We start from the raw sequence: 13,790 nt of genomic DNA, 5'->3' as shown, positions 1-13,790 counted from the left end.
AAATTGTCATGTTCAGACAAGGGAATGTCCGGTGCGTGGCACAACACTGAGGTACAAAGGGGATGGAAAAAGGAGAGGAAGGCCCCCCGACGATAGGGAGAGGAAGGCCCCCCGACGATAGGGAGAGGAAGGCCCCCCTGACGATGGGGAGAGGAAGGCCCCCCCCCGACGATGGAGAGAGGAAGGCCCCCCCGACGATGAGGAGAGGAAGGCCCCCCCGACGATGGGGAGAGGAAGGCCCCCCTGACGATGGGGAGAGGAAGGCCCCCCCGACGATGGGGAGAGGAAGGCCCCCCCGACGATGGGGAGAGGAAGGCCCCCCGACGATAGGGAGAGGAAGGCCCCCCGACGATAGGGAGAGGAAGGCCCCCCGACGATGGAGAGAGGAAGGCCCCCCGACGATAGGGAGAGGAAGGCCCCCCGACGATAGGGAGAGGAAGGCCCCCCCGACGATAGAGAGAGGAAGGCCCCCCGACGATAGAGAGAGGAAGGCCCCCCGACGATAGGGAGAGGAAGGCCCCCCGACGATAGGGAGAGGAAGGCCCCCCGACGATAGGGAGTGGAAGGCCCCCCGACAATAAGGAGTGGAGATTGCTAGACCTCTTGACACTAACCTGTGTCTGAACCCTGAGCTCACCTAAGTCCTTCCCCTCGACAAGTTCTTCCCCTCGTCGACGTCAAGTGCATAGTCCCTATCTGTCCTTCCACTCACCTTAGCTAGTGCAAAGGCCAGTAAGTGCACTAGACTTCACTTCTACAATAGAACAGCACAGGAGAAGGTACACAGACAGGAGAACATAGACAAAAAGGATATTCTTCAACTTCAAAATTGCAGCCAGACACCAGGGCTGTAGGCAACACGACTCCAGCAGCTACACAAAGCTTCCTTCCTCCAGTGGTCAGTTGAGAATGAATATCTATAACAAGCCTCAGGTGATGGAACATGTGACTAGTTAAAGGTGTGGGGGAATGGTCACAAATCAGCTGCACCAGAGATGAATTAAGAAGCAGCTAGCAGCAAGTAAAGAGTACTTAACCCTTGTTGCACCGAAAGAGAGAAAATACGTTTAAAACCCAGAATCTCACCAGACAATACAAGACTCAGATCCCAGAGCTGTCACAAGTCTCCCAAGAAGGGGAGACACTCATGACATAAACCAAGTTTGCAACAAATTAAAGACTTGGAGTCTTGACCACAAAGAGGGCTGCCCGTAATGAAATCTGTAAGGGTTTGAAATGAGCATATCGGTTTGAGCCAAATTGAATTTGTCCCAAATTTTTCCCCAAAACTCATTTTCCTGAATTGATTTTTTTTTTTCTGATTTGCTTTCTGCAAATCAAAAGGCCAACAAAATGGTGAAAAATGTAATACTAACCTTGCCACTCGTTCAGCTTTACTTTGTGCCAGGGCTGACAAGTCTTTGGACGACGCACGTCGTAACGTCATGATACCACGAAGTGTCTTGGAACATCAGAGGACAACTCGGCGCCAGAAGCACCGGCACAAAGTAAACAGAGGAAGAGGATGTTGTGGGGAATGGAGAACAGGTCGGACTGCTGAGCTGCAAGGTGTACATTTTTTTTCCACCCATGGGTGACAACGCTTGGGGCTCTTGAGAGACCCCACATCATGATAAAGAACATTCAATTTGTTTAACTTTAATATAAATGTAATTTACTGACCAAATTTCACCAAACTGCCAAATATGAATTTCAGCAAAATCATTCATCACTTAAGGGGGAATTGTTTTTTAATTTGTCTTTTTGAAGAATTGTTTGCTGAGTATTATCAAAAAGGCAGATGTAAAGTAAAAGCCAGTAAAGAAATATTAAATGAAGTGCAAACAGTGCAGATATTTGTGGTGTTTTTACTATCGGTGCATTGTTGTTGGGTCCGTGATCTTTTGCTCTTGTTATGGAATTTTTATGAGTTTTTCCCATACAGAGCATATTAACACTCAGTTATGTTATAAATTCATGTTGGATATTAATAGAGCCCAAGTGATGGCCAAGTTATATGTTCAGGCGCCACAGGGTACTGCACCTGATGTTAGGTGCTGTGCTCATCCCAGATTACTGGGTGACCAGTGCTGGTTCCACACAACACCACAAACTACACACAGCAGACTTCCCTCCCCAATGGGACTGGGACCAGGGTCGGGTCACAAAGGGGGGTCACCACATCGGTTGGGTCTGTAGGATGCCACCGCAGTTAGGGACTCCCGATCCACTCAGGGTTGGGGAGGAGTAGTCACAGGGGAGTGGGAGGAGCCAAAGAACTGTTAGTGACAGTCGGAGAAGTGAGTCAGGAGGGACTTTGGTCGAGAGAGGAGCTCACCTAATGACGTTGGTGGGACAAAGGAGTTACAGTTGCCGGTGGGAAAACGGTGTCAGCAGTTCCCTCGGGACCAGCGCAGTCAGGGTGTAGAGCCCTAGGTTAGGGGACGCTTCAAGCTCGCCTAATTAATCTACCGGGAAAGAAGATTTCACGTTTCTTCACCCACCACAGTGTCCACGACACAGCAGCACAGAGATCCTGGGAATTGAGACTTAGATCCAGCCCACTACAGGTTTGTGCTACCTGCGAACGGACCGGGACCTTTTACACAAAAGAAGGGGACCCCAATTAGCTTCAAGCCATAGGGACCCAGCAACAATAAAGTGCATGGAGGAAGGGCCCACCAATCATAATACCGGCACCGGGATCCGAAGAGTTCGGCATCGCCTGGAGCCCATCTTGGTGGAGACCGGCATCCCGCGGGCAGAAAGGAAAATCAGTGAGTAAACAACTTGAACCGCGCAGCCCCTGTGTCGTCTGGTTACTTGCCGTCGCCCTGTACCTCAGCGCCACCGTAACTACAACCACCATCATCCTCGCTGGGGCCTGGCTCTGCTTGTGGAGAGCTGGAACATCCTAGCTGCGTCACACCATCAGCCCCAGCAGTGAGACATTACGCAGTGGCGGCTCACTCTCATAGCCGCACACCACAAGTGGCGTCACAAACTTTATTTTATTGTACATACAACTCCTAACATCAATCCCCTTCCTTTATTGAAGAAAGACACCACCAAGGTCACGGAGCCGGGCCCCGCCACTGCTGACATCCCCGGACTAGTCCAGCCCGGTTCAGAATACCCCCCGGCACTGGGGCTGGGCGTGTCATATGCACAAGCCCAGAAACATTGGGGAAGCCCACCACATGTGTAGAACATGACTTTTGGAACGGCACACCGAGAAGCAATTACCAAAGTAACCAGGGACCATGTGAGCTATCTGTATGGGGACAATATATCCACAAATGTGCACTTTGTATGTAACTTTTATATCACTGGAGGTTATGGAACAGTAAGAAATGATAGCAGGAAGCCCATATGTGCCTACCAAGTCCAGCTCCCATCTACATACATAGCTGTGTATGGTGCAGTGAGAAATACTATTCAATAGTATACAGACAATGGAAATCAGACATCTGGAGTGTGGAAATTATTGGCAAATAAGTTTAAATAATGTAAAAGAATACAGCAGGTCAAAACCAGGCAGAAAGCTACATAACCAATGTTTTATCTGTGAATATCTGAAATATTCAGAAGACGTGATGGAGTATTTCTCTCTCAGTCGTAAGAGAGACAAGTCCAAAAGAGAAGAAGAACTGATGAACTTTCTCAGAGCCACTCATTCACAAAGTACCGTGTTTTTCCAAAAATAAGACACTGTCTTAATTTTTTTGCCCCCCAAAAAAGCACTAGGGCTTATTTTTGGAGGAGGTCTTATTCTTGGAGAAACACGGTTGGGGGTAAGTTTACCTCCCCCAAAAAAAGCAGACACACCCCCCCCCACTTTCCAGGAGACTCATACTCACCAGACCAGGACGTCTGCGTGGCTCCCAGGTCCTCCTGAGATCTCCGGTGGGTGCTGAACACCGTCCTCTCCTGCTGCTGGCTGACACACACACAAACAGCAGATTGCAGACACACACAAACGATCGCACACAAACACACACACACAGCAGATCGCACACATCACATCACATCCACCACTTCCGGCCGCAGGGAATGGTGAACTCAAGTGTCCGGCCGCAGCTCCTGTTCTGCAGGTCCTTGCGCTCCACTGCACTGCCTCTCAGGATTCTGCCGGCGAGAAGAGATCGGTGTCGCTGGATGTGGTGAGTATGTATGCGATCCGATGTGTGTGCGATCCGATGTTTGCGTGTGATCCGATGTTTGCGTGTGATCCGATGTTTGCGTGTGCGATCCAATGTTTGTGTGTGAGATCGGATTATGTGTGTGAGATCGGATGTGTGTGAGATCACTGCAGGTCCTGCCACTCAGCATCGGGTGAGTGTGATTACGTGGTGCCCGCTGTGTATAATGAAGTGTTCTGCAGTATCTGTATCTTTTCTAGCTGCACGGACACTTCATTATTGACTAGTTCTTATTTTCGGAGGAGGGCTTATATTTAAGCCTTGCTCCGAAAATACTGAAAATCCCCGCTAGGGCTTATTTTTGGGGGAGGTCTTATTTTTGGAAAAACACGGTAGTAGAGGAAGAGTAGTCCTCTGCTCCGGGAGGAAGGGCCCCGTTATACCATGAATACTGAAGAGGGAGGTGAGGTGGGATGGGAGTTTACCTGACAATTTAATTGCATCCCAAAACCTTAAAGAAGGGAATTTTGTTACTTACCGTAAATTCCTTTTCTTCTAGCTCCAATTGGGAGACCCAGACAATTGGGTGTATAGGCTATGCCTCCGGAGGCCGCACAAAGTATTACACTAAAAGTGTAAAGCCCCTCCCCTTCTGCCTATACACCCCCCGTGCTCCCACGGGCTCCTCAGTTTTGGTGCAAAAGCAAGAAGGAGGAAAAAAATTATAAACTGGTTTAAAGTAAATTCAATCCGAAGGAATATCGGAGAACTGAAACCATTCAACATGAACAACATGTGTACACAAAAAAACAGGGGCAGGTGCTGGGTCTCCCAATTGGAGCTAGAAGAAAAGGAATTTACGGTAAGTAAACAAAATTCCCTTCTTCTTTGTCGCTCCATTGGGAGACCCAGACAATTGGGACGTCCAAAAGCAGTCCCTGGGTGGGTAAATAATACCTCATAATAGAGCCGTAACGGCTCCGTCCTACAGGTGGGCAACCGCCGCCTGAAGGACTCGCCTACCTAGGCTGGCATCCGCCGAAGCATAGGTATGCACCTGATAGTGTTTCGTGAAAGTGTGCAGGCTCGACCAGGTAGCTGCCTGACACACCTGCTGAGCCGTAGCCTGGTGCCGCAAGGTCCAGGACGCTCCCACGGCCCTAGTAGAATGGGCCTTCAGCCCTGAGGGAACCGGAAGCCCCGAGGAACGATAAGCTTCGAGAATTGGTTCCTTGATCCACCGAGCCAGGGTTGATTTGGAAGCTTGTGTCCCTTTACGCTGGCCAGCGACAAGGACAAAGAGTGCATCCGAGCGGCGCAGGGGCGCCGTACGAGAAATGTAGAATCTGAGTGCTCTCACCAGATCTAACAAGTGCAAATCCTTTTCACATTGGTGAACTGGATGAGGACAAAAAGAGGGTAAGGAGATATCCTGATTGAGATGAAAGGGGGATACCACCTTAGGGAGAAATTCCGGAACTGGACGCAGGACCACCTTGTCCTGGTGAAACACCAGGAAAGGGGCTTTGCATGACAACGCTGCTAGCTCAGACACTCTCCGAAGTGAAGTGACTGCAACTAGGAAAACCACTTTCTGCGAAAGGCGTGCGAGAGAAATATCCCTCATTGGCTCGAACGGTGGTTTCTGAAGAACCATCAGCACCCTGTTCAGATCCCAGGGTTCTAACGGACGTTTGTAAGGAGGGACGATGTGACAAACCCCCTGCAGGAACGTGCGTACCTGTGGAAGTCTGGCCAGGCGCTTCTGAAAAAACACAGAGAGCGCAGAGACTTGTCCCTTAAGGGAGCCGAGCGACAAACCCTTTTCCAATCCGGATTGAAGAAAGGACAGAAAAGTGGGCAAGGCAGATGGCCAGGGAGAAAAACCCTGAGCAGAGCACCACGACAGGAATATTTTCCACGTCCTGTGGTAGATCTTGGCGGACGTTGGTTTCCTAGCCTGTCTCATAGTGGCAATGACCTCTTGAGATAATCCTGAAGACGCTAAGATCCAGGACTCAATGGCCACACAGTCAGGTTGAGGGCCGCAGAATTCAGATGGAAAAACGGCCCTTGAGACAGCAAGTCTGGTCGGTCTGGTAGTGCCCACGGTTGGCCGACCGTGAGATGCCACAGATCCGGGTACCACGACCTCCTCAGCCAGTCTGGAGCGACGAGGATGGCGCGGCGGCAGTCGGCCCTGATCTTGTGTAACACTCTGGGCAACAGTGCCAGAGGAGGAAACACATAAGGGAGTTGAAACTGCGACCAATCCTGAACTAAGGCGTTTGCCGCCAGAGCTCTGTGATCGTGAGATCGTGCCATGAATGCCGTGACCTTGTTGTTGTGCCGGGACGCCATTAGGTCGACGTCCGGCATCCCCCAGCGGCAACAGATCTCCTGAAACACGTCCGGGTGCAGGGACCATTCCCCTGCGTCCATGCCCTGGCGACTGAGAAAGTCTGCTTCCCAGTTTTCCACGCCCGGGATGTGAACTGCGGAGATGGTGGAGGCTGTGGCTTCCACCCACATCAAAATCCGCCGGACTTCCTGGAAGGCTTGCCGACTGCGTGTTCCGCCTTGGTGGTTGATGTAAGCCACCGCTGTGGAGTTGTCCGACTGAATTCGGATCTGCTTGCCTTCCAGCCACTGCTGGAACGCTTTTAGGGCAAGATACACTGCCCTGATCTCCAGAACATTGATCTGAAGTGAGGACTCTTGCTGAGTCCACGTACCCTGAGCCTTGTGGTGGAGAAAGACTGCTCCCCACCCTGACAGACTCGCGTCCGTCGTGACCACCGCCCAGGATGGGGGTAGGAAGGATTTCCCCTTCGATAATGAAGTGGGAAGAAGTCACCACCGAAGGGAAGCTTTGGTTGCCTGAGAGAGGGAGACGTTCCTGTCGAGGGACGTCGGCTTCCTGTCCCATTTGCGTAGGATGTCCCATTGAAGAGGACGAAGGTGAAACTGCGCGAAAGGGACTGCCTCCATTGCTGCCACCATCTTCCCCAGGAAGTGCATGAGGCGCCTCAAGGGGTGTGACTGACCCTGAAGGAGAGATTGCACCCCCGTCTGTAGTGAACGCTGCTTGTTCAGCGGAAGCTTCACTATCGCTGAGAGGGTATGAAACTCCATGCCAAGATATGTCAGCGATTGGGCCGGTGTCAGATTTGACTTTGGAAAATTGATGATCCACCCGAAACTCTGGAGAGTCTCCAGAGTAGCGGTGAGGCTGTGCTGGCATGCCTCTTGAGAGGGAGCCTTGACCAGCAGATCGTCTAAGTAAGGGATCACCGAGTGACCCTGAGAGTGGAGGACCGCCACTACTGCAGCCATGACCTTGGTGAAAACCCGTGGGGCTGTCGCCAGGCCGAACGGCAGTGCCACGAACTGAAGGTGTTCGTCTCCTATGGCGAAGCGCAGGGAGCGCTGATGCTCTGGAGCAATCGGTACGTGGAGATAAGCATCTTTGATATCGATCGATGCAAGGAAATCTCCTTGGGACATTGAGGCGATGACGGAGCGGAGGGATTCCATCCGGAACCGCCTGGTCTTTACGTGTTTGTTGAGCAGTTTTAGGTCCAGGACAGGACGGAAAGACCCGTCCTTCTTTGGAACCACAAACAGGTTGGAGTAAAAACCGTGACCCTGTTGCTGAAGAGGAACGGGGACCACCACTCCTTCTGCCTTCAGAGTGCCCAGCGCCTGCCGAAGAGCATCGGCTCGCTCGGGAGGCGGAGATGTTCTGAAAAATCGAGTCGGAGGACGAGAGCTGAACTCTATCCTGTAACCGTGAGACAGGATGTCTCTCACCCAATGGTCTTTTACCTGTGGCAGCCAAATGTCGGAAAAGCGGGAGAGCCTGCCACCGACCGAGGATGCGGTGTGAGGAGGCCGAAAGTCATGAGGAAGCCGCCTTGGTAGCGGCACCTCCAGCGGTCTTTTTAGGGCGTGACTTAGACCGCCATGGATCGGAGTTCCTCTGATCCTTCTGAGGCCTTTTGTACGAGGAGAATTGGGATCTGCCCGCACCCCGAAAGGACCGAAACCTCGACTGTCCCCTCCTCTGTTGGGGTAATTTTGGTTTAGCCTGGGGTAAGGATGTTTCCTTTCCCTTGGATTGTTTGATGATCTCATCCAGTCTCTCACCAAACAAACGGTCGCCAGAAAATGGCAAACCGGTTAAGGACTTTTTGGAAGCCGAATCTGCCTTCCATTCCCGTAGCCACAAGGCCCTGCGTATTGCCACCGAATTGTCGGCTGCAACCGCCGTACGGCTCGCAGAGTCCAGGACAGCATTAATAGCGTAGGACGCAAATGCCGACGTTTGAGAAGTTATGGATGCCACTTGCGGCGCAGACGTACGTGTGAGTGCGTCAATTTGCGCTTGACCCGCTGAGATAGCTTGGAGTGCCCATACGGCTGCGAATGCTGGAGCAAAAGACGCGCCGATAGCCTCATAGATGGATTTCAACCAGAGCTCCATCTGTCTGTCAGTGGCATCCTTGAGCGAAGCCCCATCTTCAACTGCAACTAAGGATCTAGCCGCCAGTCTGGAGATTGGAGGATCCACCTTGGGACACTGAGTCCAGCCCTTGACCACGTCAGGGGGGAAGGGATAACGTGTATCCTTAAGGCGCTTGGAAAAACGCTTATCTGGACAAACTCGGTGTTTCTGGACTGCCTCTCTGAAATCGGAGTGATCCAGAAACATACTCGTTGTACGCTTGGGGAACCTGAAACGGAATTTCTCCTGCTGAGAGGCTGACTCCTCCGCTGGAGGAGCCGAGGGAGAATATCCAGCATTTGATGTATGGACGCGATAAGATCATTCACTATGGCGTCACCATCAGGAGTATCAAGGTTCAGAGCGGCCTCAGGATCAGAATCCTGATCAGCTACCTCCGCTTCATCATACAGAGAGTCCTCCCGCTGAGACCCTGAACAATGTGATGATGTCGAGGGGATTTCCCAGCGAGCTCGCTTAGGCGGTCTGGGGCTGCGGTCCGTGTCAGAGACCTCACCCTGGGATCTATGAGACACCCCGGGGGAACATTGTTGTTCCAACTGAGGGGAACCAGGGGGCAGTGATTCCACAGTGCCCATGGTCTGAGATACCGGTCTGGACTGCAAAGCTTCTAGAATCTTAGCCATAGTCTCAGAAAGTCTGTCAGTAAAAACTGCAAACTCCGTCCCTGTCACCTGGACAGTGTTAGCTGGTTGTTCCCCCTGGGCCCCCCTTAGCAGAGGCTCCGGCTGAGTAAGTGCCACAGGGGCCGAGCAGTGCACACAATGAGGGTCAGTGGAACCTGCCGGTAGCGAGGTTGTACATGCGGCGCAGGCAGCATAGTAAGCCTGTGTTTTGGCACCCCTGCTTCTTGTGGGCGCCATGTTGTTGTCTCCTTTGAGCAACACAACAGGGTATATAGCCAGAAATCAACTGTGCACCATACAGTGTAAAGTATAGCCTGTAAACATATAAACTATAATTACACTTGTGCACAAGTGGGGCCAGCACCTCAGGTGCTGCTTACCGCCCGCTTAAAGCGGTTGTGTGGCCACCAGAATCCCTGCCTGGGTCCCCCAGAGTTTGTCTCCCCTCTGCAGCGTCCGAGGAGCTGACAGGAATGGCTGCCGGCGTCCTGAGGAGAGGAGGGAGCCGTGGGCGTGACCCAGAAAGTGCGGGAACTGGTGCCCCACTGTGCACAGTGAGGGGGGTGGAGTATGCAAAGCATGCTCCAGCCCTCAGTGCTGCCGTGCTGTACAGCGTCCCGCCCTTCCCCTGACTGGCAGGGCTGGGGGCGGGAAGAAAAAGAGACTAGGCCCAAAAGCCGGGGACTCGAGTTATAAGCGCGGCCGCCGTATAAGCGCGGCCGGCGCAGAGTCCCCGGCGCACTAACAGTCCCAGCCGCGCCTCAGTAATAACAATGGCAGCGGCGGTCAGCGCGGTAGTCCCCATACACAAACACACTCAGCGACGCTGCAGTGTATAATGGCACAAACGCGGTCAGCGCCGCGGTCCCCGGTGCACTAGCACACCCAGCAATGCTGGAGTGTTGCTGTGCGCGGTCCCCACGGGGACACAGAGTACCTCAAAGTAGCAGGGCCATGTCCCTGAACGATACTCGGCTCCTATCCAGCAGGGTCCTCAGGAGCTGTGGATGGAGCACGGTCTCAGTGCCTGGAGACCGTTAGGATCCCACTTCACCCAGAGCCCTAAGGGGGATGGGGAAGGAAAACAGCATGTGGGCTCCAGCCTCCGTACCCGCAATGGATACCTCAACCTTAACAACACCGCCGACAAGAGTGGGGTGAGAAGGGAGCATGCTGGGGGCCCTATATGGGCCCACTTTTCTTCCATCCGACATAGTCAGCAGCTGCTGCTGACTAATCTGTGGAGCTATGCGTGCATGTCTGCCTCCTTCGCACAAAGCAAGAAAACTGAGGAGCCCGTGGGAGCACGGGGGGTGTATAGGCAGAAGGGGAGGGGCTTGACACTTTTAGTGTAATACTTTGTGCGGCCTCCGGAGGCATAGCCTATACACCCAATTGTCTGGGTCTCCCAATGGAGCGACAAAGAAAAGGGAATTCTGACGCTAGCCACTATATAAATGAGTCGAGAGAGAGGATAGTCTGGGGTCGGGTACCAGGAAAGCACGTCAAAATTAAGGGAATAGGCAGAGGCGTAGTCAGGTCACAGTAAAGGGTCAGAAAACCTGGAGGGCAGCGGATCAGAACAGAGGGACAAGGAAAAGGGAGGTCAAACAAAGTCAGGGGTCTGGCAGCAAAAGATCAATGCACAGAGAACAGATAACTGAGGCCAACAAGCACCATTGAACAGAAGGCTAAGACTGGTAGTGCTCTGGGATGTACTTCACAGCTAAATAGCTGGGCAATAACCAGAAACTTCTGCAGAAACCCAGCACCTCCTAGTATGAGATTGGATGACTGAGTTGTCACTCAAAATACTGACAGCTCAGCACGTTCCTGCTCCGCTGAGTGGTCACTCACCCAACTGACATGTCAGCACGCTCTGGCCACTGAGCAGAGGAATAAAGACAGGAATAAAGAGCTCAATGCAGAAGATTTAAATGCTGAGGGTTTCCTTCATAGGGACTTAGTAAGCAAAAGGGAAATGTTAAAATTTTCCAGGAAGGCTCACAAGTGCATTACAGTGGTTGAATGTAGGGTATAAAATTGAACTATGATAGCTCCCTGATGGTAACACGTAGATTTAGGGACTCCAAAGCCACTTACTGTCTGATTTTAAGATGCACACAATGTTGACTGATAAGAGTTTGTTAGGCCCCTTTCACATTGCGTTTTACCTTCCGCTCACAGGTCCCGTCGGAGGATCCGTCCGAACCACCCCTCCCCCACTCTGAAAAGCGTGTTCCGGACGCATGCGCCCGACGGGGCCATTCACTGCTATGGAGCGCACTGCGTTAGCGTGTGCTCTGTTTTCTGCCATTTTTGCATATATAAGTTTCTGCAGACGGACACCCGAACGTAGGTGGACTACGTTCGGGTGTTCGTCTGCAGAAACGTATATGTGCAAAAAATTGCACAAAACAGAGCACACGCTAACGCAGTGCGCTCCATAGCAGTGAATGGCCCCGTCGGGCGCATGCGTCCGGAACACGCTTTGCAGATTGGGGGACGGGCGGTTCGGACGGATCCTCCGACGGGACCTGTGAGCGGAAGGTAAAACGCAATGTGAAAGGGGCCTTAGAATCATTCACATATGTATTTTTACAAAGTTCAGTGCAAAATCCATTCTGGTCAGTTTTTGAGTTTAAACTCTGCCAGTTAAGTCAATGGGGATCAGACCCCCAGTGATCAGATTAATGGGGTTGTGGAGAACTCCCTCTGAGTGGCGCGGAGAAAAGGATGTGCACCATCTCTCTATTCATTCTCTATATAGGTGTCACGGCTGGGGATAGAACCTATATCGGTCGTAAAAGGACAACACACAGGAAGGAGGAAGGAATGCCTTATAGCTAGGGAATCGGGGAAGTTGTGACCCCTGACTATGACCTGCAGCTCACCCACACAGTCCTAACAGACCCTATACAGGTTCCGCACTTGTCACCAAGCTGGAATACCTGAGGCCCTATTTCATCTAGCTAATGGGCCCTAAGTAAGGATGGAGGGTATGAGCGCTTCGTCAACACCACTATCACTAAAGGAGGACACAAGAGAATAATACAGGAGAAACACAACAGCTATCACCAGAGCCCTGGTAGATAGCAAAGACAACACTTATCTGCGCTGTAGCAACAACACGAGTATGGAGCAACAGAACAACACGACTTCTTCACAGCTCAGTCAGGAACAAACTATAAACTGCACCCAAATATCCCCAGAGTGAGGTTTATAAAGGGAGTCAGAGGCTGGCAACAGGGAGGAAAAACTGACAGATTCCCTGGGTCCTAGAGTCTGTTGCTGCAGAAACAGAGAACTGTCAGATGACAACAAGTGATGCCAATCTCTGGGATTTTTACACTCACTGCCACAGGATTGTCAGCCGGCCTTGACATGTCCGTGACATAGGAAAGCCGAATACAGCACTCAGCCACGTCCAGCAGTACCATAGAGAAGAAATCAAGTGGACGTGCGCATGTTTGACCATTCGGATGGGGCTCTACAGAGCTCCATCCTTGGGCTCACTAGGATCCTCAGCCATCAATAAGTTATTTCCTATCCTATCAATAAGGAATAAACTTTATAACTTGGTAAAAAGACTTTCAGTGGCATTAGCTGCACCATATGCTGGGATATTGAAGGATGGTAATATTTTTCTTTTGCTCCTTTACATTTGGGAGATTCTGGACATCAGATCCTTATTAAATCACCCGTCTACCAGTCTGCCGCTGATATGAAACGACAGACACTTTACCCAGATAGAATCCATTACAAGCATTACATATGTCTCCACAGCTGAAACAGACAAAAAAAAAAAGAAAATCGCTTTGTGCACTGCGATCTGGCATCTTCCCGCAACTGTTACATTCCACATTTCCATTTGTTATTTACAGATTTCATGTCACACTGTAAATATATATACACTCGTAACAACCGTTGCAATATGGAAATTGTTACATGTATTTGCAGAATTCTGTAAAGTGTGATCCATTCCGTGAATGTCAGTAAATCTCGTCAATGACAGGTAAATATGGCAGCAGATATAGCGGAAAACTCGCACAGCCCAGTTTTAGCAATAGAAAATGCCTACCTCCCACAGGGCTTTAAAGTCCTTCTGTTCGATCCGTAACAGTTCACTGTTCTCCCTTGTAACAATGGTGGCATGTCGGGGTGTGTTATCCAGTATTGACTCTCCAAAAGCAGTGCCAACTCCCAGCGTACATATGATGACTGCATCCTAGAGAAAAGGAAGGTAATTATCCAAATATTCTGTGATGATGTGCCAGGCGCCCAACGAGACAGAGACACTAGGCACTGAGATGATGCCAAAAGAAGACTAACCAACTTAGAAGTACATTGTGGGGTACTGTTTACTGCACCTTGCATCCATCTGAACACGACACCAAGAAGGAGTATGGCGAATACAGTTCTGTATGTCAGTTGCTCTCAGCTTCTAATTGTTACGGAGCATCTAACTGTCACCAGATAACAGATCATAAAAGT

General features: G+C 51.1%; 1 protein-coding gene across 3 annotated transcripts in view; it reads right to left on the bottom strand.

Moving 5' to 3' along the window:
* The window catches only part of RAPGEF4 (Rap guanine nucleotide exchange factor 4), a 419,418-nt gene that overhangs the window by 351,490 nt on the left and 54,138 nt on the right, over positions 1 to 13,790 (bottom strand). For all 3 annotated transcript variants that reach the window (XM_075317338.1, XM_075317339.1, XM_075317340.1), the window contains exon 4: positions 13,378 to 13,524. In XM_075317338.1, the coding sequence (XP_075173453.1) occupies positions 13,378 to 13,524 (147 nt within the window). The remainder of the gene's footprint in view (positions 1 to 13,377; positions 13,525 to 13,790) is intronic.

This window comes from Anomaloglossus baeobatrachus, chromosome 7, assembly GCF_048569485.1.
Source record: "Anomaloglossus baeobatrachus isolate aAnoBae1 chromosome 7, aAnoBae1.hap1, whole genome shotgun sequence".
NCBI classification, from domain to species: domain Eukaryota; kingdom Metazoa; phylum Chordata; class Amphibia; order Anura; family Aromobatidae; genus Anomaloglossus; species Anomaloglossus baeobatrachus.
The sequence above is the reverse complement of the archived record's forward strand: the minus strand, read 5'-3'. Positions and strand labels throughout refer to the sequence as shown.